Raw genomic sequence first — 24,671 nt, 5'->3', positions numbered from 1 at the left:
ACCCTGAGAGCGGACCGTCCCGGTGTGCTGGAGGAGGAGGAGGAGGAGGAAGAGGAAGAGACACAAGACAACAGGAGAAGAAGAGAAGAAGAAGAAGAAGAAGAAGAGCTGCGGACAAAACAGGAAGTGACTGCGAGGACACATCCGGCTGCGGCCGGAAGAGGCGCTGTGGAGCCGCGGGAGGTCACAGGTCACGTGACTCCTCCTCTATGATCGCGTGATGACGTCACTCTGCTGGTAATCACGCGATGATGTCACTCTGAGAGGTCATGAACAAGCTGTTGGGATGTGAACACGTGATGTATTTATTATTATTACACTTTAGTGTGTAAACATAACATGTTATACTTATATTCATTACAATAATTATTATATAAGTTACGATCATCTTCATCAAACCATTACAATAATTATTATATAAGTTATTATCATCTTCATCAAACCATTACAATAATTATTATATAAACTATCATCATCTTCATCAAACCATTACAATAATTATAATATATATATATATATATATATATATATATATATATATATATATTTGTTTATTTAAATAAGCTACACTGGTATGGACAGTTTAATAGGAACAGAGGATGATGTCAGAGGTTCTATCAGTTTAGGTCAGGTGATCGGGGGCCCTTCATACTCTTCATCCTCATACTCTTCATCCTCCAGGTCCTCATACTCTTCATCCTCATACTCTTCATCCTCCAGGTCCTCATACTCTTCATCCTCATACTCTTCATCCTCCAGATCCTCATACTCTTCATCCTCCAGGTCCTCATCCTCATCCTCCAGGTCCTGTAGACTCTTCATCGTAGTAGTTTCAGCAGCAGTAGTGTTAGTAGAGGTAGAAGCAGCAGAAGTATCAACAAGCTGAATCATACAAGTTTTAAAAGATTTAAAAGTTAAATTGTCTGTAGCTGAAATAAGCAGGAGATGAAGTTCACTTCACATTAAACTAATATATTTAACAGAACTAATCATCTTAACCTATAACAACAACCTATCTTTTGCTATTTCCTCTAAACGTCATCCCCAAACTATAAAGGGTAAATCTCTGTAACCACTAGGGCTGTTTGAATAATGATGGTGTTATAATAAAAGGTACACATATCAGTCTATATGTTACTGGTTAAGAGTAAATGAAGATGACACACAGAAAACAATGAAAAGGTTTCAGGTCCGCCTATAAAAAAAAAACACTTTCAAGATGATTATTTCTTTGAACTGATGCAGCTTTAAGGTCCAACTCTAACAATATGTGAACATTCTCTAACCCAAATCATAGCTCAATATGTGAACATTCTCTAACCCAAATCATAGCTCAATATGTGAACATTCTCTAACCCAAATCATAGCTCAATATGTGAACATTCTCTAACCCAAATCATAGCTCAATATGTGAACATTCTCTAACCCAAATCATAGCTCAATATGTGAACATTCTCTAACCCAAATCATAGCTCAATATGTGAACATTCTCTAACCCAAATCATAGCTCAATATGTGAACATTCTCTAACCCAAATCATAGCTCAATATGTGAACATTCACTAACCCAAATCATAGCTCAATATGTGAACATTCTCTAACCCAAATCATAGCTCAATATGTGAACATTCACTAACCCAAATCATAACAATATGTGAACATTCTCTAACCCAAATCATAGCTCAATATGTGAACATTCTCTAACCCAAATCATAGCTCAATATGTGAACATTCTCTAACCCAAATCATAGCTCAATATGTGAACATTCTCTAACCCAAATCATAGCTCAATATGTGAACATTCTCTAACCCAAATCATAGCTCAATATGTGAACATTCTCTAACCCAAATCATAGCTCAATATGTGAACATTTTCTAACCCAAATCATAGCTCAATATGTGAACATTCTCTAACCCAAATCATAGCTCAATATGTGAACATTCTCTAACCCAAATCATAGCTCAATATGTGAACATTCACTAACCCAAATCATAGCTCAATATGTGAACATTCTCTAACCCAAATCATAGCTCAATATGTGAACATTCACTAACCCAAATCATAACAATATGTGAACATTCTCTAACCCAAATCATAGCTCAATATGTGAACATTCTCTAACCCAAATCATAACTCAATATGTGAACATTCTCTAACCCAAATCATAACAATATGTGAACATTCTCTAACCCAAATCATAACACAATATGTGAACATTCTCTAACCCAAATTATAACTCAATATGTGAACATTCTCTAACCCAAATCATAACAATATGTGAACATTCTCTAACCCAAATCATAGCTCAATATGTGAACATTCTCTAACCCAAATCATAACTCAATATGTGAACATTCTCTAACCCAAATCATAACAATATGTGAACATTCTCTAACCCAAATCATAACTCAATATGTGAACATTCTCTAACCCAAATTATAACTCAATATGTGAACATTCTCTAACCCAAATTATAACTCAATATGTGAACATTCTCTAACCCAAATTATAACTCAATATGTGAACATTCTCTAACCCAAATCATAACAATATGTGAACATTCTCTAACCCAAATCATAGCTCAATATGTGAACATTCTCTAACCCAAATCATAGCTCAATATGTGAACATTCTCTAACCCAAATTATAACTCAATATGTGAACATTGCAACAGGTTGACTTTGATAAAGTGAAGCAGAACAAAGTTAGAGAGGGTTTAGAACAGAGAACATTCAGGCGAGGACTCATCTGTGACATTTGAATGTTCTCATGTACCAAACCATATATTTCACTTGTATATTACTTATGGTGTTCAATACATCCAAATACAGCAGTTTTGGGCTTTTCTTCATAAAACAAGTTATGATTTAGTTTTATATAACAATCGCACAGTCTGCCCTCTAGGGGGGGTTGGTTTTAAAACAATAAACCCACATTAAACAATAAGCATGTCCACACAGCAGCCCTCCTTGTGGGTCGTGTTGTCTTGGGGTCAAAATGACCCATCAACACACGTGCATGTACACTCGTACACAGGTAATTTTGACCCATCAACGCATACATGTACACGGGTCATTTTGACCCATCAACACACATACATGTACACGGGTCATTTTGACCCATCAACACACATACATGTACACGGGTCATTTTGACCCATCAACACACATACATGTACACGGGTCATTTTGACCCATCAACACACATACATGTACACGGGTCATTTTGACCCATCAACACACATACATGTACACGGGTCATTTTGACCCATCAACACACATACATGTACACGGGTCATTTTGACCCCAAGACAAGGGGAGGGTTAAACAAAGACTAACAACATGGACACACAGTTAAACACTGTTGACAAACAGCAACACATGAGTCCTGATCAGAAGCAGCAATGCATGCTGGGTAGACTTAACCCGGACGTTGTGCACACGTGGTCAACGATGATCTCACGAGAGCAAGGCGGCCCAGCAGCGCCCCTGACTGCGTGGCCCAGTGCATGATGGGAAACGCCTGCTGTCCCTCAGAGCTGATTGGCTCTTCGATCATTATTTTTTATGTAGTTTAATACTTAACGCTAGTGATGAGTCCTTTCGTGTCGAGGCTTCGATGCGCGTGTCGAGTAACCAGGTAGATTTAGGTGAAGCGTATCGAGGTTTGAGTCGATGACGTATGCGGTGACGTTGGAGCCTCTGAGCCGCCGCATCACGTGACTGATTCAGAACATGGTTCGTGGGTTTGCCGTGCGATTTGAAATATAAGGGGCAGCGAAACTTAATGGATTCCCTTCCTCTCTACCAGCTTCATGTGTGCTGTGAAAGGGTATTTTATGAAGCAGGAGAAATAGTCTCAAAAAGCCCAGCACTGTGGAAAAGGTCTTATTCTTACTTAAAACAATTGGACACATCAACATGGACTAAGAGAGCCAAGGCTTGAACCACCGATCCTCTGACTGAAAGTTGGATATTCTAACCACTGACCCACAGTCACATCACAACCCTCTCCCAATTGGTTTTGAGTTTTGATTTTGACCCCGCCATTATATCATAAAGATAGACACAATATTAATAAGTTAATAATTGATGCATTGGCGTCATAAACATAATTTATTCAATTTAAAGCTTCACACACCAAAGCCATGGTGTCGTTATGATCACTGCCTGTTTTACATTTATTGTCCACTTGGTGGCGCAGTAGAGCAGATGAAGCTCCATGAAGCTCCGTGAAGCTTCGGCACATGAGCGAACCGATTGGATGGAAAGCTTCAGGAAGCTTCATCTCTCCATAATAATAAATATATTTATATATTGTTTGATACGTAACACTGGACTGTTGACTGTTAGTCTCATGGAGTGAAAGATGTGTTCATAATGTTTAAGGTTATCTATTTAGCATCTGTAAATAAATACATTTACAGAGAAATGACAACTATCTTCACATTTATATAAATGTTTAAATAAATACAATATGGCCAATCATTTGTTCTCAACTGCAAAGATAACAAATAAAGATATAAACATTTAGGCGACTGAGAAGTACATCAGTTGGTAATGTTTAATATTTACTTTATTGATTATATTATTGTTTAAGGGTTGTTTAGAGTTTAATATTTACTTTGATTAATATATTATTGTTTAAGGGTTGTTTAGAGTTTAATATTTACTTAATTGTTTAGATTACTGTTGACTGTATTGTTTAATATTTATAGTTTATCATTTAGTTTATAGTTGAATATTTAGTTTATTGTTTAGCACCAAGACAAATTCCTTGTATGTGAAAACATACGCAGCAATAAATGAGTTCATGTTCACAGACACATTGATCAGTGATCAGACACATTGATCAGTGATCAGACACATTGATCAGTGATCAGACACATTGATCAGTGATCAGTGATCAGACACATTGATCAGTGATCAGGATGATGAAGAGTGAAGGAAGACATTAACCAGTTTGACCGACATCAGTTTTATTGTTTCTGTACAAACAAGATCATCAACAGAAGCTCCTCCTTACACTCGAGAGGGATACAGCATCTGGAACAGGAAGCAGACAGGAAGTTAGACAGGAAGTCACAAACAGGAAGTCACAAACAGGAAGTAGACAGGAAATCAGACCGTCACAATAAAACCAGTAGTTCATCAGGAACATCTGATCTGAGAGAAATATCTTATTACTTCTATCGTTCACTCTGATAAAGAGCGCTCACGCTAACAGCGGTCCCTGAACTCACCACCCTGATAAAGCTCACGCTAACAGACGGTCCCTGAACTCACCACCCTGACAAAGCTCACGCTAACAGCGGTCCCTGAACTCACCACCCTGATAAAGCTCACGCTAACAGCGGTCCCTGAACTCACCACCCTGATAAAGCTCACGCTAACAGCGGTCCCCAAACTCACCACCCTGATAAAGCTCACGCTAACAGCGGTCCCCAAACTCACCACCCTGATAAAGCTCACGCTAACAGACGGTCCCTGAACTCACCACCCTGACAAAGCTCACGCTAACAGCGGTCCCTGAACTCACCACCCTGATAAAGCTCACGCTAACAGACGGTCCCTGAACTCACCACCCTGATAAAGCTCACGCTAACAGACGGTCCCTGAACTCACCACCCTGACAAAGCTCACGCTAACAGCGGTCCCTGAACTCACCACCCTGATAAAGCTCACGCTAACAGACGGTCCCTGAACTCACCACCCTGATAAAGCTCACGCTAACAGCGGTCCCTGAACTCACCACCCTGATAAAGCTCACGCTAACAGACGGTCCCTGAACTCACCACCCTGATAAAGCTCACGCTAACAGACGGTCCCTGAACTCACCACCCGGATAAAGCTCACGCTAAGACGGTCCCTGAACTCACCACCCTGATAAAGCTCACGCTAAGACGGTCCCTGAACTCACCACCCTGATAAAGCTCACGCTAAGACGGTCCCTGAACTCACCACCCTGATAAAGCTCACGCTAACAGCGGTCCCTGAACTCACCACCCTGATAAAGCTCACGCTAACAGCGGTCCCTGAACTCACCACCCTGATAAAGCTCACGCTAACAGCGGTCCCTGAACTCACCACCCTGATAAAGCTCACGCTAACAGCGGTCCCTGAACTCACCACCCTGATAAAGCTCACGCTAACAGCGGTCCCTGAACTCACCACCCTGATAAAGCTCACGCTAACAGACGGTTCCTGAACTCACCACCCTGATAAAGCTCACGCTAACAGCGGTCCCTGAACTCACCACCCTGATAAAGCTCACGCTAACAGACGGTCCCTGAACTCACCACCCTGATAAAGCTCACGCTAACAGACGGTCCCTGAACTCACCACCCGGATAAAGCTCACGCTAAGACGGTCCCTGAACTCACCACCCTGATAAAGCTCACGCTAAGACGGTCCCTGAACTCACCACCCTGATAAAGCTCACGCTAAGACGGTCCCTGAACTCACCACCCTGATAAAGCTCACGCTAACAGCGGTCCCTGAACTCACCACCCTGATAAAGCTCACGCTAACAGCGGTCCCTGAACTCACCACCCTGATAAAGCTCACGCTAACAGCGGTCCCTGAACTCACCACCCTGATAAAGCTCACGCTAACAGCGGTCCCTGAACTCACCACCCTGATAAAGCTCACGCTAACAGCGGTCCCTGAACTCACCACCCTGATAAAGCTCACGCTAACAGACGGTTCCTGAACTCACCACCCTGATAAAGCTCACGCTAACAGACGGTTCCTGAACTCACCACCCTGATAAAGCTCACGCTAACAGACGGTTCCTGAACTCACCACCCTGATAAAGCTCACGCTAACAGACGGTCCCTGAACTCACCACCCTGATAAAGCTCACGCTAACAGCGGTCCCTGAACTCACCACCCTGATAAAGCTCACGCTAAGACGGTCCCTGAACTCACCACCCGGATAAAGCTCACGCTAAGACGGTCCCTGAACTCACCACTCTGATGCGGTGGCCCATGGCCTTGGCCGGCAGGTTGCTCCTGAACTTGGCCCGCACCATGCCGCTGCTCCCGTGGGCGCGGGTCACCTTTCCCCAGATCACACGGGTCTTGTTGGGTTTGCCGCCGGGCGTCACCGTGTTCCTGCAGACACAACGCAGGGCTCAGTTACCCGCCTACTGCTCAGGGTCACAGTCTGACCGAGTTTACATTTAAAGTTGGTGAAAAGTCATGAAATCCGTTGTTCAAGGATAAACAGGGTTCATACACATGTTGACCAGTGGGTCCATGACTTTAAACCAAATGTCATGACAGACATTTAGTGAAGTCTGGGTGTAAACAGTAAAAAGTGAGTAAATGTAGTATTTAAACTAACAATGAGAATACAAAGCATACAGTAAACCTTAAATGACTCAAATGAATGAGACAATAGTTTGATTAAAAGAATAAACATGTATATAGATGCCTGTATGTATGCCTGCTTATATTCTGAGTCTTTCTTTTAAAAGCAGATTCATTATTTCAAACTCAGCGTAAATGAACGTCATGAACACATGAATAGAACACATGTACATGAAGGTGTGTAGGTACAGGTGTAGGCGACTCACTTCTTGGCCTTGTACACGTAGGCGCAGCGCTTGCCCAGGTAGAAGTCCACCTCGTCCCGCGTGTAGCAGCCCTCCACCTTCAGCAGCGCCGTGTGCTCACGCTGGTTCCTCAAGCCGCGCTTGTAGCCGGTGAAGATGGCCTTGCTCCACAGTCTGAGGACCAGTAGATCACAGGGTCAGAGAACCAGTAGATCACAGGGTCAGAGAACCAGTAGATCACAGGGTCAGAGAACCAGTAGATCAGAGAACCAGTAGATCACATATCCAGTACATCACAGATCCAGCAGATCACAGAATCAAGAGATCCAGCAGATCACGAGTCAGAGATCCAGCAGATCACGGAGGCAGAGATCTAGTAGATCAGAGTCAGAGATCCAGTAGAACAGTCAGTGAGGACCAGCAGGAGATGCTTACCTTCCAGGCATAGTCAGTCTTCTCCAGGTGAGTCACCTGCACACAAAAGAGGTCACATGATCACAAAAGAGGTCACATGATCACAAAAGAGGTCACATGATCACAAAAGAGGTCACATGATAACATAGGTTAACACATTTCGTTATTAGTGAAGATCTGATGGGTGTTTCTATTAATGTGTCCACCTCCTTTCCATCAACAGAATAGTAAACACAGGAAAGTAACCAAGTACCTTTACCGAGTACTTCAGGATAACTGAGGTACTTGTACGTCATTCCTGCTAGTCAACTAGTCAACAAGGTAGCTAGTCAACCAACAGGTAACCAATAGACCGGGTCGGAAACATGTACAGATAACTAGTCTGCAGGGGTCACGTGTTAAACTAACTCAGCCTCCACACGCTGAGATGCTAACATGCTAGCGTTAGCCTGCGGCTCCGTTCCCAGTGGCCTCGCGGCAGTCTCCCGGTGCTACACCGGGGAGCCTCATGGTCTTAGCACCGGGCAGCGGGGCACCGGGCACCGGGCAGCGGGGCACCGGGCAGCGGGGCTCGTCTCCGCGGGTCAGAGCCGAGCAGCGGCCGCTCTGCGCGGATATCCAACTAAATCTCCGCCATCACGAACCGGACCGGCGACCCGAAGCTGCCGGGGAGCGGCGCGCGAGCCGCCCGGTCCCCGGAGCGGACTATCGGGCCCGAACGAGCCGGATTACAGGTTTTATTGCAAGTTTCAGTCGGACATGTTGGGTCTCTCACCGTCACTGTGGGGAAGAAGATGGCGGAAAAGGAAGTGAGCAAGGAATGCTGGGAAATTATTGTCAACAGAGGTGTCCGCGGAGCTGCCTGAACAGAATGAGGTTTTATTTCACCCAAAACCATAACCATGTTTTATTTGTATTATTGTTTTTGTATCATTATTTATTTTGAATCATTCTCTTCACTTCGTACTTTTTTATTTGAGTGAATATGTATAAAACAAATATGTCCGTGTAGATTTGTTTTATGGTTCATTTCATGGACTTCTTTCCGTTTCAAAATAAAAGCCTGTGATAGATATTCTTATTCAGTCTTCTATGATGAACACGCAGCAGGGCCACGTTAGAAGAACATTAATGAGTCAATATGAATACATAAACCTGGATACGTTAACAGCAGTGATGCAGTTTAATATCCATGTGTATATGTACAATAATCTACTGTAATGAATCGTTGCAGTTTAATGATTTCATAATCAAAGCAATGTGTGTAGTTGTTGTAAAGTGATGGTAAAATATAGCGTTGCTTATGTTACAAGAGGAATCTGGAGCCTTTATGTATCTTCTGCCTAACAGATAAGAGATGGTCGTGTTGTGAGAAAGAAGCTTACTGGACAGAACCCATATTGGGTTAGAACAGTTAGTTCTACTAGAGTTCCTCTACAAGGCTGTTACTTCCACATGCATGGTGACTTTCATATGTTGAAGACATCTTGCTGCAGAATGCCTCGAGTAGCTGTAACATGTTTCCTCCTTTCTTACAAGAAATAAATGGACAAAGACAACTTTGAGACTTTATTCCTCCTTCCCCTTTTCTAATGCCGTGTTCACACCGGACGCGACGCGAATTTTCGGGCCGCGTCCACCGGGGAAGTTTACTCGCGGAGTAGAAAGAGGGCGTTCACACCAAACGCGAATTCACGGCGCGACCAAAGGGGCGTGGCTTAGCTCCGTTGCTTGCCTCTGTGAGAGACAAGCGACGAAGCTTTCATTTCCGCTATCGACCATGGAATAAATAACCACTAGTTCTGCTTTATACTTGTTGTGGAAGTCCCAAACATGTGGGAGCATGAAACGCCCTCGTGTTTGGGTTCATAACATCATCCGTAGCCGCGCACAGCTCGGTGAATTTCACCGACTCCTCCAGGAACTGCGTCTCGCGTATCTCCGTAAAACGATACCGATTATGCCATCCACCATGGAAATAACCACCAGTTCTGCTTTATACTTGTTGTGTAAACTCCACATATGTCGGAACTGAATTGGGAGAATTCAACTCACGCGAATTCGCGCCGCGTCCTTCGCTTTGTTCGCCCCAGGTCAAACGTTCTGTTCGCGCCGCCTCAACGCGTCTATCTCGCCGCACATTCGCAAATTCGCGCCGCAGCGCGTCTGTGGATTGACTTTACATGTAAACTGGTCACGCCGCAAATTCGCGTCGCGTCCGGTGTAAGGGACCCTGGTGCTCAGAGACACTACCTCTTTAGCCCACAGGGGGCACCAGAACCAACACTACCTCTTTAGTCCACAGGACCAGAACCAACACTACCTCTTTAGCCCACAGGGGGCACCAGAACCAACACTACCTCTTTAGTCCACAGGACCAGAACCAACACTACCTCTTTAGTCCACAGGGGGCACCAGAACCAACACTACCTCTTTAGTCCACAGGGGGCACCAGAACCAACACTACCTCTTTAGCCCACAGGGGGCACCAGAACCAACACCACCTCTTTAGTCCACAGGGGGCACTAGAACCAACACTACCTCTTTAGTCTACAGGACCAGAACCAACACTACCTCTTTAGTCCACAGGGGGCACCAGAACCAACACTACCTCTTTAGCCCACAGGGGGCACCAGAACCAACACCACCTCTTTAGTCCACAGGGGGCACTAGAACCAACACTACCTCTTTAGTCCACAGGGGGCACTAGAACCAACACTACCTCTTTAGTCCACAGGGGGCACTAGAACCAACACTACCTCTTTAGTCCACAGGACCAGAACCAACACTACCTCTTTAGTCCACAGGGGGCACTAGAACCAACACTACCTCTTTAGTCTACAGGACCAGAACCAACACTACCTCTTTAGTCCACAGGGGGCACCAGAACCAACACTACCTCTTTAGTCCACAGGGGGCGCCAGAACCAACACTACCTCTTTAGTCCACAGGGGGCACCAGAACCAACACTACCTCTTTAGTCCACAGGGGGCACCAGAACCAACACTACCTCTTTAGTCCACAGGGGGCGCCAGAACCAACACTACCTCTTTAGTCCACAGGGGGCACCAGAACCAACACTACCTCTTTAGTCCACAGGGGGCACCAGAACCAACACTACCTCTTTAGTCTACAGAACCAACACCACCTCTTTAGTCCACAGGGGGCACCAGAACCAACACTACCTCTTTAGTCTACAGGACCAGAACCAACACTACCACTTTAGTCTACAGGGGGCACCAGAACCAACACTACCTCTTTAGTCCACATGGGGCACCAGAACCAACACTACCTCTTTGGTCTACAGGACCAGAACCAACACTACCTCTTTAGTCAACAGGGGGCGCCAGAACCAACACTACCTCTTTAGTCCACAAGGGGCGCCAGAAGCAACACTACCTCTTTAGTCCACAGGGGGCACTAGAACCAACACTACCTCTTTAGTCCACAGGGGGCACTAGAACCAACACTAATTCTTTAGTCCACAGGGGCACTATAACCAACACTACCTCTTTAGTCCACAGGGGGCACTAGAACCAACACTACCTCTTTAGTCCACAGGGGGCAATAGAACCAACACTAATTCTTTAGTCCACAGGGGCACTAGAACCAACACTACCTCTTTAGTCCACAGGGGGCACTAGAACCAACACTAATTCTTTAGTCCACAGGGGCACTAGAACCAACACTACCTCTTTAGTCCACAGGGGGCACCAGAACCAACACTACCTCTTTAGTCCACAGGGGGCACCAGAACCAACACAATATGAAAGTTCCTTACAGTGACTTTAGAGAAAGGGTTTCTTCCTCATTAAGTTATGTGCAAAACTATCCACGACCCTAATAAAATCAAGGGATATTGAACATGTCCCTCTCACACTCATTTGATTTTAGTAGTTTACGTCACAAAAACAACTCACGTTCATTTCCTCATAAGCTCTGTCATTTAGTTTTCTACCCTCAGCATGCTCAAACACCTCAACACTTCAATTAAAGAAATAAAGGCATTGTATTGACTTTCTTAACCAAGGATGGTCCTAACCGACCAAGATTGTGAAAAGCTGCAGATCAGAAGTCAAATGACGGAACAAAGCTGGACACAATGTAAGGTGTAGAGTGAGAGACAGACGGGATTAAAGCATCTGTGTGACAGATAGTGTTGATGTAATCACTGTAAGGTCACTGTTAAGCTCCGCCTACTTAGATTTTACGCCATTTTGAATTTGGTCAAAAACCCATTCTTGCAAACTCCTCCTACACGCTCTGTCTGATTGATACCACATTCAAAAAACAATACTAGAACAAGAAAAGAGCTGCTGCTTCATCAGAGGGTTTTGAGGTGCATCATTGGACCAATGTCATCCACATCTATCAAAAGCTTGTTGATGTCTCATTGTGTTCAGAAGATATGGAGCAATGAACCTCTATGGAGCGTGGCTTAGTGTATCAATCCACATAACTTCCAAAACACGTGACCTATCCTCAGCAAATTTGTAGCATATGTTCATATTGCATCCTTTAACTTATTCTGTGATTTTCATTGTATTCAAACATTAGTGGGCGATGCAGGGAATCCACCAATATCTGCTTTTTTTAGCCATTTATTATAGTTTTCAGGCGTTATAAATGAACAGACTCCACCTACAGAATGTATGCGATCAACTTCAATTTTCGTCAAGGATAATGTGAAGACCATCCACCCATCCAACCATTTTCAACCGCTTATCCGGGGTCGGGTCGCGGTGGCAGCAGGTTCAGCAGGCCGACCCAGGCTTCCCTCTCACCCGCAACACTTTCCAGCTCATTCTGGGACCCCGAGGCGTTCCAAGGCCAGCCGGGAGATATAATCCCTCCAGCGTGTCCTCAGTCTTCCCCGGGGTCTCCTACCAGTTGGACGTGCCCTAAAACCTCTAATGGGAGGCGTCCAGGAGGCATCCTGACTAGATGCTGAACACCTCAGCTGACTCCTTTCGACACGAAAGAGCAGCGACTCGACTCCAAGCTCCTCCTGATGTCCGAGCTCCTTACCCTATCTCTAAGGGTGAGCCCGGCCACCCTGCGGAGGAAGCTCATTTCGGCCGCTTGTATCCGAGATCTCGTTCTTTCGGTCACGACCCAGAGTTCGTGACCATAGGTGAGGGTTGGAACGTAGACCGACCAGTAAATGGAGAGCTTCGCCTTCCAGCTCAGCTCCTCTTCACCAAGACGGACCGGTACAGCGCCTGTTTTATTGCTGCAGCCGCACCGATCCGTCTGTCGATCTCCCGCTCCACCTGACCCTCACTCGTGAACAAGACCCCGAGATACTTGAACTCCTTCGCTTGGGGTAGGCAGTTTGTCCCACCTGGAGGGAGCAATCCACCGGTTTCCGGCAGAGCACCATGGCCTCAGATTTGGAGGCGCTAACTCTCATCCCTGCCGCTTCACAACAAAATTAGAGTGTTTTAAATACTTTTGTGTAAAGTAAAATCTTTGCTTTCATGTAATAGAAAATATGAGGTTTTTCCAAATGAAAAAAATAAGTTGTACCAAAGTAAAATAATTGTATAATCTTTATACTAAATACAACTTTTAATTTGTATGAATGTATTTTTTTTACTTCATATTTAATCAAAATTTCCAGTTTCAACCAAATCAAAAATATAATTTGAGAAAAACTAATAAATTTACTTGTAACAAATTAGAGTAATTTTTTTAGGTTAGTCCAAAGTATCATTTTTTTCAGTGTGGATCTACTGAAGGATCCAGTGGCTACTCCCTGTGAACACAGCTACTGCATGAACTGTATTAAAGCCCACTGGGACCAAGAGGACGGTAAGAAACTCCACAGCTGCCCTCAGTGTAGGCAGACCTTCACACCGAGGCCTGTGCTGCTGAAAAACACCATGCTGGCAGATTTAGTGGAGCAGCTGAAGAAGACTGGACTCCAAGCTGCTGCTGCTGATCACTGCTATGCCGGACCTGAAGATGTGGGCTGTGATGTCTGCACTGGGAGGAGACGGAAAGCCTTCAAGTGCTGTCTGGTGTGTCTGGCTTCTTACTGTGAGGAACACCTGCAGCCTCATTATGAAGCGGCTCCATTAAAGAAGCACAAGCTGGTGGAGCCGTCCAACAAGCTCCAGGAGAACATCTGCTCTCGTCACGACGAGGTGATGAAGATGTTCTGTCGTACCGACCAGCAGTGCATCTGTTACCTCTGCTCTGTGGACGACCATAAAGGCCACGACACAGTCACAGCTGCAGCAGAAAGGACCGAGAGGCAGAGAGAGCTGGAGGGGAGTCGACTAAACATCCAGCAGAGAATCCAGGACAGAGAGAAGGACGTGAAGCTGCTCCATCAGGAGGTGGAGGCCGTCAATCTCTCTGCTGATAAAACAGTGGAGGACAGCGAGAAGATCTTCACCCAGCTGATCCGTCTCCTGGAGAACAGAAGCTCTGATGTGAAGCAGCAGGTCAGATCCCAGCAGAAAAGGGAAGTGAGTCGAGTCAAAGAGCTTCAGGAGAAGCTGGAGCAGGAGATCGCTGAGCTGAAGAGGAACGACGCTGAGCTGAAGCTGCTCTCACACACAGAGGATCACAACCAGTTCCTACACAACTACCCCTCACTGTCACCACCCAGGGAGTCTACAGACTCATCCAGCATCAACATCCGTCCTCTGAGATACTTTGAGGACGTGACGGCGGCTGTGTCAGAAGTCAGAGATGAACTGCAGGACGTCCTGAAGGGGAAGTGGACAAACGCCTCACTGGCAGTGACTGAAGTGGATGTTTTACTGTCACATTCACAAGCAGAGCCCAAGACCAGAGCTGGGTTCTTAAGGTATTCACGTGAAATCACTCTGGATCCAAACACAGCACACACACTGCTGTTATTATCTGAGGGGAACAGAAAAGCAACATTAATGAATGAACATCAGTCTCATTCTAGTCACACAGACAGGTTCACTGGTTATTATTATCAGGTCCTGAGTAGAGAGAGTCTGACTGGACGTTGTTACTGGGAGGTGGAGTGGAGACGAAGAGTTGATGTATCAGTCTCATACAAGGATATCAAGAGAGAAGGGGGCACTGAATGTGTGTTTGGATGGAATGACAAATCTTGGGCATTAAGATGTCAGAATAACAGTTATACGTTTTATCACAACAGAGTCTACACTCCCGTCTCTGGTCCTCCATCCTCCAGAGTAGGAGTGTACCTGGATCACAAAGCAGGTGTTCTGTCCTTCTACAGCGTCTCTAATGCCGTGTTCACACCGGACGCGACGCGAATTTGCGGCGCGAACAGTTTACATGTAAAGTCAATCCACAGACGCGCTGCGGCGCGAATGTGCGAATGTGCGGCAAGATAGACGCGTTGGAGGCGGCGCGAACAGAACGTTTGACCTGGGGCGAACAAAGCGAAGGACGCGGCGCGAATTCGCGTGAGTTGAATTCTCCCAACTCTGGCGGAGAAATCGAGTCAGATGACGCAAAGTTGCGGCAGCCAATCAGCGTTGAGAATCAGCGTTGAGAATCAGCGTTGAGAAGCTCCGCCCGTCACCACCGCCGTCTCCCCGGTTCTGAATGAAACTGCTGCTGCTCCGCCTGAACCAGCGCTGACAGCGGCTTCATTGAGACGCTGTTGTGGGACTACGGATAATATTATGAACCCAGACACCATGGAGTTTGATGTTCCGACATATGTGGAGTTTACACAAAAAGTATAAAGCAGAACTGGTGGTTATTTCCATGGTGGATGGCATAATCGGTATCGTTTTACGGAGATACGCGAGACGCAGTTCCTGGAGGAGTCGGTGAAATTCACCGAGCTGTGTGCGGCTACGGATGATGCTATGAACCCAAATACGAGGGCGTTTCATGTTCCGACATGTTTGGGACTTCCACAACAAGTATAAAGCAGAACTAGTGGTTATTTATTCCATGGTCGATAGCGGAAATGAAAGCTTCGTCGCTTGTCTCTCACAGAGGCAAGCAACAGAGCTAAGCCACGCCCCTTTGGTCGCGCCGCGAATTCGCGTTTGGTGTGAACGCCCTCTTTCTACTCGCGCGAGTAAACTTCCGCGGTGGACGCAGACAGAAGTCTTTGAGGGTTAAACGGTTTGACCTCTTGAACTCGTCTAGCCTCCATGTTTGTGGCTGAGCGCTGAAGAGGCGTTTCCTCAGCTGTCACTCAAGCCTTGGGGGCGGTGCTTTGATGTGTCCTCATGATTGATGTGTGGATGTCTGAGCTCCTCTAGGTGGCGCTCCTCCTGTGAGTAGCATGGAGGCCCTCACTGCTCAGGGTGACGTTTCTCTGCATGAACACTTCACTTCTCTGATGAATGTTTGTATTGATGCGTTTGTGTTTCTCTTCCTTCATTGATCTGATATGTGTTCTCTTTGTGAACAAAGCCTTCATTACTTTGACATGTATTTGTTTGTTACACCTATGATCTATTATTACACTTTAATTACCATCATAATCAACGAGCAGATCATTCATGATTCTCTTTAATATTAATGATGTTTAAACTGATTAGTGAGATGACATCGTTGATCAAGTCTTTTAACAAACTGTGTGTTTACATGAATAAACCAACATGACAAAGTGTTTTCTTCTTGTCTTCATTCCAGAGATTCAGCAGAGAGTTGGTGTGCTAGTGGCTGTGTCACAGTGTAGGCGTTGGTGGTATAGTGGTTAGCATAGCTGCCTTCCAAGCAGTTGACCCGGGTTCGATTCCCGGCCAACGCAATTTTTCTTTTCCTCTGTTAGCTGAACAACATTTTATTTTGCTTCCCTCTGTAATAGATGTTGTGATAATGAGATGTTTATGTATACTGAGCAATAAGGCGGTCTGATTTGTGAGTCAAACTAAACTTCAGCCTGTACTTTATAATAATAATAATAATAATAATAATAATAATAATATAATAATACTCTAATTACAGACTTTTAATAGAACAGCACATGTAACACATCTTATGTTCTTATACAACTTATTAACACATAACTCCTAACATACATCATTTATGTTTAAAGGAAATAGGACACAGCTACATGAAGTAAACAACAACAAACATGTAATGTACAGATATTTAAAAAAATCAATATAAAATGAATAAGTGAAAGAAAATACTTTTAAATTAAGAGTATGCAGATTAAATGAAAAACAGTCAACACTAAATCATAGAATATGTGGTATTTAAAGTATTTAAAGTATATATTACCAGCATGTAAATAATGTTCATACTTTCACAAAGTGTGTTAAATAAATGTAGTGCAGTGAAAAGTCCAATAGTGTAGTGAGAAGTACCTCAATATCAGAGTATTTTGACTTCACCGCGGGTACAGCATGAGGTATATTTCCGTGTGTACTGTGTGTAACAGAGTATTTATAGACTGTAGTATTACCATGAAGTACCACATGAGGTATATCTCCGTGTGTACTGTGTGTAACAGAGTATTTATAGACTGTAGTATTACCATGAAGTACCACATGAGGTATATCTCCGTGTGTACTGTGTGTAACAGAGTATTTATAGACTGTAGTATTACCATGAAGTACCACATGAGGTATATCTCCGTGTGTACTGTGTGTAACAGAGTATTTATAGACTGTAGTATTACCATGAAGGACAAAATGAGGTGTAGTAACATGGCATGGCCACCAGAGGGCGCTGTATGCGGCTGCTTTTATTTTGTATGAGGACGATCCCGGAGCGGAAGTGCTTGGTTTCCAGACCGGAAGTGTTTGTGTGAGGCCGCAGCGTGAGAGAAGCCGAGCTGAGACCGGGTCCGGGCTCCATCTGATCCGCATCGCGCCCCTCGGGTCCGGGACGCTGACCTCTGCTCCGGTACCGCTGCTCCTTGAAGCTCCGCCGGCAGCCGGCTACTGCGCGTGCGCGTCATGGCGGCGGGAAACGCGGCGGCGGTTGGTGACGTAGAAGAAGACGCGTCACAGCTGCTGTTTCCTAAAGGTACTAAAACACACGGTATTAGTACCTCTACTGCAGTACTACACACGGTATTAGTACCTCTACTGCAGTACTACACACGGTATTAGTACCTCTACTGCAGTACTACACACGGTATTAGAACTACAAACATGGCCGCTCTCTCTCTCTCCCCAGAGTTCGAGGGCTCAGAGATGCTGCTGAACTCGGAGGTGCACATAGTACCTCTACTGTAGTACTACACACTGGTATTAATACCTCTACTGTAGTACTACACACTGGTATTAGTACCTCTACTGTAGTACTACACACTGGTATTAATACCTCTACTGTAGTACTACACACTGGTATTAGTACCTCTACTGTAGTACTACACACTGGTATTAGTACCTCTACTGTAGTACTACATACGGTATTAGCACCTCTACTGTAGTACTACACACTGGTATTAGTACCTCTACTGTAGTACTACACACTGGTATTAGTACCTCTACTGTAGTACTACACACTGGTATTAGTACCTCTACTGTAGTACTACACACTGGTATTAGTACCTCTACTGTAGTACTACACACTGGTATTAGTACCTCTACTGTAGTACTACATACGGTATTAGCACCTCTACTGTAGTACTACACACTGGTATTAGTACCTCTACTGTAGTACTACACACTGGTATTAGTACCTCTACTGTAGTACTACACACTGGTATTAGCACCTCTACTGTAGTACTACACACTGGTATTAGTACCTCTACTGTAGTACTACACTGTTGCATGATAGAGAACTACAAACATGGCCGCCCTCTCTCCCCCCCAGAGTTCGAGGGCTCAGAGACGCTGCTGAACTCGGAGGTGCACATGCTGCTGGAGCATCGGAAGCAGCAGAACGAGAGCGCTGAGGACGAGCAGGAGCTGTCCGAGGTCTTCATGAAAACGCTCAACTACACGGCCCGCTTCAGCCGCTTCAAGAACCGCGAGACCATCACCGCCGTGCGCAGGTGAGGAACCGGTCGGACCGGGTCGGACCCCTCCAGGTTGGACCCGGTCTGACCCGGACCCCCTTCTGTTTCAGTCTGCTGCTGCAGAAGAAGCTCCACAAGTTTGAGCTGGCCAGTTTAGCCAACCTGTGTCCCGAAGCTGCCGAGGAGGCCAAGGCCCTGATCCCCAGGTGAGTCTGACCAGGACCAGACCAGGACAGACCCAGACCAAGACCAGGACCAGGAACTCTAACCCTTTCCTTACTGTGTCTGCAGTGTGGAGGGTCGGTTTGAAGACGAGGAGCTGCAGCAGATCCTGGACGACATCCAGACCAAGAGAAGCTTCCAGTACTGAGACCAGGACCAGGTCCACCCCCTTTTTTATATAATCAGGACCGAACTGATTGATGGTGGTCATGTGATCATGTGATCCGATGACATCACTCAGCTGATCTCAATAAACTTTACTTTGTCTTTTTTACTTTGCTTCCGTGGTCTGTTGGTTTTAAAAGGTCCTTCTGGTTCTGGTCTTCAGTGAGACAGGAAGTGAGACATCAAGAGAGACAGGAAGTGAGACATCAAGAGAGACAGGAAGTGAGACATCAAGAGAGACAGGAAGTGAGACATCAAGAGAGACAGGAAGTGAGACACAAGCTTTAATAATAAAGAGAAACAACAGACATTCACAAGTCTTCTCTGAATCCTGAAGACGGATCCACTAGGCGTTGATGCAGTAGTCTGGTTCTGGTTCCGGGTCCTCAGAGTCCCGCGGGGTCCTCACAGTCCCGCAGGTTTCGGGCAGGACCCCGCAGGACGTCCTCGCCATCCTCATGGTGGTCCTGCCGGACAGCGTCCTCTCGTAGTCCATCAGCTGCCTCCAGAATCCAGCATTGGGTCTGATGAAGGGACGCTGATCCAGAACCACTTCATGAGCCCGTCGGAGGCTGAGACCTTCAAACCTGCAGACAAGACCACCAGACTAGATCCTGTATCTCACTAAGGCCAGATCCTGTATCTCACTAAGACCAGATCCTGTATCTCACTAAGGCCAGGTCCTGTATCTCACTAAGGCCAGGTCCTGTATCTCACTAAGGCCAGGTCCTGTATCTCACTAAGGCCAGGTCCTGTATCTCACTAAGGCCAGGTCCTGTATCTCACTAAGGCCAGGTCCTGTATCTCACTAAGGCCAGAGCCTGTATCTCACTAAGACCAGATCCTGCATCTCATTAAGGCCAGATCCTGTATCTCGCTAATGCCGTGTTCACACCGGACGCGACGCGAATTTGCGGCGTGACCAGTTTACATGTAAAGTCAATCCACAGACGCGCTGCGGCGCGAATTTGCGGCGAGATAGACGCGTTGGAGGCGGCGCGAACAGAACGTTTGACCTGGGGCGAACAAAGCGAAGGACGCGGCGCGAATTCGCGTGAGTTGAATTCTCCCAACTCTGGCGGAGAAATCGCGTGACGCAAAGTTGCGGCAGCCAATCAGCGTTGAGAATCAGCGTTGAGAATCAGCGTTGAGAAGCTCCGCCCGTCACCACCGCCGTCTCCCCGTTCCTGAATGAAACTGCTGCTGCTCCGCCTGAACCAGCGCTGACAGCGGCTTCATTGAGACGCTGTTGTGGGACTACGGATAATATTATGAACCCAGACACCATGGAGTTTGATGTTCCGACATATGTGGACTTTACACAACAAGAATAAAGCAGAACTGGTGGTTATTTCCATGGTGGATGGCATAATCGGTATCGTTTTACGGAGATACGCGAGACGCAGTTCCTGGAGGAGTCGGTGAAATTCACCGAGCTGTGTGCGGCTACGGATGATGTTATGAACCCAAACACGAGGGCGTTTCATGTTCCGATATGTTTGGGACTTCCACAACAAGTATAAAGCAGAACTAGTGGTTATTTATTCCATGGTCGATAGCGGAAATGAAAGCTTCGTCGCTTGTCTCTCACAGAGGCAAGCAACAGAGCTAAGCCACGCCCCTTTGGTCGCGCCGCGAATTCGCGTTTGGTGTGAACGCCCTCTTTCTACTCGCGCGAGTAAACTTCCGCGGTGGACGCGGCCCGAAAATTCGCGTCGCGTCCGGTGTGAACACGGCATTAGACCAGATCCTGTATCTCACTAAGATCACCTGTACTACGAGGTACAAATACTGTGTCACAATCAGTACCCACGTATAAGTACAAGAGTATTAAAGTAATGGAGGGACAAGGGGTACCACGCAGGGACAAGGGGTACCACGCAGGGACAAGGGGACCACGTAGAGACAAGGGGTACCACATAAGGAAAAGGGGTACCACACGGGGACAAGGGGTATCACACGGGGACAAGGGGTACCACACTGTGACAAGGAGTACCAAGCAGGGACAAGGGGGACCACGCAGGGACAAAGGGTACCACGCAGGAACAAGGGGTACCACGCAGGGACAAGGACCATGCAGGGACAAGGGGGACCACAAGGGCAGGTGGAGGTCTACCTCATCAGGTAGGCCATGACCAGAGTCGGGGATCGGCTCCGGCCGGCGCTGCAGTGGACCAGAGTCCTTCCCGTCTGATTCTGGTGGATCCGCTCACCCACCGAGTCAAAGTAGTGCCTCAGGGGGGCGTGGGGCTGGTCCTGGACCGGGACCTGGAGGACACACAGGCCGTCCCGCTGAGGGTAGGACACGTCCTCCAGCCCGCTAGCGTTCACGATGAGCGTGATGTTCCTGCTGCGGAGGACACTGAGCTTCAGGGCCGGGTCCAGACCGCTGAGGAACAGCCCGGGGGTCACCTGGGAGACCATGACCCTGCAGGCCCTGTCTGCTGCAGCCATGCAATAACAAACATCTTACATGGATTCATGTTCTATTAATTTGAAGTCACGTCGTTGAAAAATGTTTTTCCACTTCTGCTTTGTTACATAATATTATTACTTAAAAATCATGTCTACAAGACTTCAAAAGGATATTGTCAGAAGTGGGATTCGAACCCACGCCTCCAGGGGAGACTGCGACCTGAACGCAGCGCCTTAGACCGCTCGGCCATCCTGACATGCTGCAAGCTATGGCATATATTTATATATTTATATATATGTGTCTCTTGACATGAATATTTATATATAAACTTATAAAAACAGTTTCAGTTCTAAAGGATCGATCGAGTTATCGATTATTATCTGACTGTGAGAAACCTTTCGCGCACACACGTCACGTGACATGAGTCACTTCAGAGTTTCTCTCTCGACTTTAACTGCGCGTGCAGGTAGGCTCCCCTGCTTCTGTTTGAACTGATACTCTGTATTTTATTATGTTATTGTTTATTATAATCATTACTAGTATCCTCATGAATACACGTTTATAAAAACGTGTATTTAAAGACTCCGTTTCAGGTTCCCTCCGGTGTGCGCGCGCACCCTCCGGTGAACTACGTACTTTTATTTATTTATTTAAAGCTGAGAACGCTCTGCGCTGTTCGGCTTCCGGGTCACGTGATAGAGCGTTCGGGCCACCACAGAAGAAGAACCACCGAGAGAGTAATCGCGATATTAAAGCAGCGGCGGCTGGTCTGAGGTCTGCGGTCATGCTCACCTGTTTACTCCGGAGATAACAGACACCACTTCCGGGATTTGCAGTTTTTCAAAATAAAAGCCCAAATAACTTTTAGCAAAGAGCATTAAATGTTATCATATTCATGTTTATTGATTATTGATTATCTCTCTGTGAAACCAGGTCTTTAAAAGTATTTTTTATATGTGTGAACCGTTTCTGTCCTGGTTCCTCCTGATGTAGACCAAGATGCAGAAACAGGTCCCAGACCAGAACCAGAAAACTGTCATCCCAAAGGTCCGATATCACCCGAGCATCCAGACCCCGACACCTGGGCCCAGACCCACACCCAGTCCAGCCCAGAAGACCAGACCTGCTGCTGAGCACCCCCCTCAGGCCGGGACCGGCAGCAAGGCGGTCCAGAAGAACCAGGACGCAGACAAGACCCCACAGGTTAACCCAGGACCGGCTGTGAGACCAGGACTGTCTGTGAGACCAGGACCGGGTGTGAGACCAGGACCGGGTGGAGGACAGGAACCGCCTCAGAGAGACGCTTCACATCTAGACCCTGACAGAGCCCCCCTCAGACTGGAGCAGGTCCCTCCGGGTCTGGGGGTCCAGGTGGACCGGTGTGTGGTGGAGGAGGTGGAGGTTCTGACCCGCGGACAGAGTCTCAACCCGGACTGGTTCGCCTGGAGGAAGAACCGGATCACGGCCTCCAGGGCTCACAGCATCGCTCACTGCCGCTTCGTTCAGGGCAAGACCAGCAAGACCGGCAAGACCAGGACCCCCCCCAGGTCCTACCTGACGGCCATCACAGGTAGGCCCCGCCCCCAGCCGCATGGCCACGCCCTCTACACATAAAGAAACACAGGTGATCCATTCAGACATGTGACCCCACAGGTGAGGGCCAGCGGGTCCAGACCAGAGCCATGGCCTGGGGGACCCAGATGGAGACCCAGGCGGTCCGCAGCTACCAGGTACAGTTCAGCTGGTGATGAAGGTGAGGATGAGGATGGTGGTGATGAGAATGATGGTGATGTCGTCCCTCAGAAGATGAAGAGCGAGCTGCTGGGCCGGCCCGTGCTGGTCCAGGCCTGTGGGCTGTTCCTGGACCCTCGGCGGTCCTGGTTGGCTACCAGTCCTGACGGCATCGTGACGGACAGCCGGACCGGCCAACGGCTGCTGCTCCTGGAGGTGAAGTGTCCCTACAAGCACCGGGACAGCCGGGTGGAGGACGCCTGCAGGGACCCCACCTTCTGCCTGGAGGTCCTGAGGACAGACAGGTAAGAGTCCTCTCCCTGTCTCTCACGTCCTCTCCCTGCCTGTCTCTCCCCGTCTGTCTCTCACGTCCTCTCCCTGTCTGCCTCTCCCTGTCTCTCCCTCTCTCTCCCTGTCTGTCTCTCACGTCCTGTCCCTGTCTGTCTCCCCCTGTCTCCCCCTCCAGCCCCCGTCCTACCGCCTGAAGGCGTCCCACAGCTACTCCACTCAGGTGCAGGTGCAGCTGGCGGTGCTGGGCCTCCAGCAGGCCGACCTGGTGGTCTTCACTCTGAAGGAGACGGCCATCGTCCCGGTGACCTTTGACCCCGACCTGTGGGCAGAGACGCTGTCCAAACTGGAGACGTTTTATGAGGACGCTGTCCTGCCTCACCTGAGAGGGACGACAGGGCCGGACACGCGGGAGCTGTGAGACTCACCTGTACAGATAGTACTAGTGTACTACTACTAGGACAGCAGAGTACTAGTAGCACTATTAATAAAGCCGAGTCCTCATACTACTAGTACAGCACTAGTAGTACTAGTACCATATTACCCCACTCCTGCCTCCTACCTCTTGTCTCCTGCCTCCTGCCATGGCCCTGCTGATGCCCCCCCTCTTACTACTGTAACGGTGTGTTCACAGGCCTCTGTAAAAAGTCAATCAGGAAGCTGCAGCTGATTCAGAACGCTGCAGCTGGAGTCCTCACTAAGACCAGGAAAGTGGATCACATCACTCCAGGTCTGAGGTCTTTGCTCTGGCTCCCTGTCAAACAAAGAATTGACTTTAAAATCCTGCTGCTGGTTTATAAAGCACTGAATGGTTTAGGGCCTAAGTATGTTTGTGATCTGCTGCTACCTTATGAACCATCCTGACCCTCAGGTCGTCTGGGACGGGTCTACTTTCTGTTCCAAGAGTCAGAACTAAACATGGAGAAGCAGCGTTCATCTTTTCTGCTCCACACATCTGGAACAAGGTCCTGAGAGCTGCA

General features: G+C 47.0%; 4 protein-coding genes across 4 annotated transcripts; 2 read left to right on the top strand and 2 right to left on the bottom strand.

Annotated features, from left to right (window-relative positions):
• Positions 1-4,961: 4,961 nt before the first annotated feature.
• Positions 4,962-8,777, bottom strand: rpl35a (ribosomal protein L35a). The gene is made up of 5 exons (XM_079225245.1): positions 8,748-8,777; positions 7,994-8,029; positions 7,580-7,732; positions 6,971-7,115; positions 4,962-5,045 (listed from the first exon to the last, which is right to left on the bottom strand). The coding sequence occupies exons 2-5, from the start codon at positions 8,002-8,004 to the stop codon at positions 5,022-5,024; spliced, it is 333 nt and encodes a 110-aa protein (XP_079081371.1). The 5' UTR covers positions 8,005-8,029; positions 8,748-8,777; the 3' UTR covers positions 4,962-5,021.
• A 4,927-nt stretch (positions 8,778-13,704) lies between these two features.
• On the top strand, positions 13,705-15,321 carry LOC306742580 (tripartite motif-containing protein 16-like; the record flags this gene model as incomplete). Its single annotated transcript, XM_079224971.1, has 1 exon — positions 13,705-15,321. The coding sequence occupies exon 1, from the start codon at positions 13,750-13,752 to the stop codon at positions 15,319-15,321; it is 1,572 nt and encodes a 523-aa protein (XP_079081097.1). The 5' UTR covers positions 13,705-13,749.
• Positions 15,322-17,679: 2,358 nt separating this feature from the next.
• Positions 17,680-19,365, top strand: polr2d (RNA polymerase II subunit D). Its single transcript, XM_079225085.1, has 4 exons — positions 17,680-17,929; positions 18,725-18,905; positions 18,980-19,075; positions 19,161-19,365. The coding sequence occupies exons 1-4, from the start codon at positions 17,860-17,862 to the stop codon at positions 19,237-19,239; spliced, it is 426 nt and encodes a 141-aa protein (XP_079081211.1). The 5' UTR covers positions 17,680-17,859; the 3' UTR covers positions 19,240-19,365.
• Positions 19,366-19,532: 167 nt separating this feature from the next.
• On the bottom strand, positions 19,533-22,479 carry LOC306742302 (dual specificity protein phosphatase 14). Its single transcript, XM_079224654.1, has 3 exons — positions 22,465-22,479; positions 21,373-21,700; positions 19,533-19,843 (listed from the first exon to the last, which is right to left on the bottom strand). The coding sequence occupies exons 2-3, from the start codon at positions 21,678-21,680 to the stop codon at positions 19,603-19,605; spliced, it is 549 nt and encodes a 182-aa protein (XP_079080780.1). The 5' UTR covers positions 21,681-21,700; positions 22,465-22,479; the 3' UTR covers positions 19,533-19,602.
• Positions 22,480-24,671: the final 2,192 nt, after the last annotated feature.

The sequence above is a fragment of the Taurulus bubalis genome (assembly GCF_910589615.1).
Source record: "Taurulus bubalis genome assembly, chromosome: 10".
Taxonomy (NCBI): domain Eukaryota; kingdom Metazoa; phylum Chordata; class Actinopteri; order Perciformes; family Cottidae; genus Taurulus; species Taurulus bubalis.
This window is presented reverse-complemented; position numbering and strand designations above follow the sequence as displayed.

What these genes read in the sequence shown, in the direction of transcription:
- rpl35a (XM_079225245.1), bottom strand. An exon ending in TACGTGTACAAGGCCAAGAA is followed by an intron (nt 7,116 to 7,579) that starts GTGAGTCGCCTA and finishes TTGTGTCTGCAG; the next exon opens with GAACACGGTGACGCCCGGCG. An exon ending in TGGGCCACCGCATCAGAGTG is followed by an intron (nt 5,046 to 6,970) that starts GTGAGTTCAGGG and finishes TTCCTGTTCCAG; the next exon opens with ATGCTGTATCCCTCTCGAGT.
- polr2d (XM_079225085.1), top strand. Translation starts at nt 17,860, where the DNA reads ATGGCGGCGGGAAACGCGGCGGCGGTTGGTGACGTAGAAGAAGACGCG. An exon ending in ACAGCTGCTGTTTCCTAAAG is followed by an intron (nt 17,930 to 18,724) that starts GTACTAAAACAC and finishes TCTCCCCCCCAG; the next exon opens with AGTTCGAGGGCTCAGAGACG. An exon ending in GCCAAGGCCCTGATCCCCAG is followed by an intron (nt 19,076 to 19,160) that starts GTGAGTCTGACC and finishes CTGTGTCTGCAG; the next exon opens with TGTGGAGGGTCGGTTTGAAG.
- LOC306742302 (XM_079224654.1), bottom strand. Translation starts at nt 21,680, where the DNA reads ATGGTCTCCCAGGTGACCCCCGGGCTGTTCCTCAGCGGTCTGGACCCG. An exon ending in GTCATGGCCTACCTGATGAG is followed by an intron (nt 19,844 to 21,372) that starts GTAGACCTCCAC and finishes TCTTGTCTGCAG; the next exon opens with GTTTGAAGGTCTCAGCCTCC.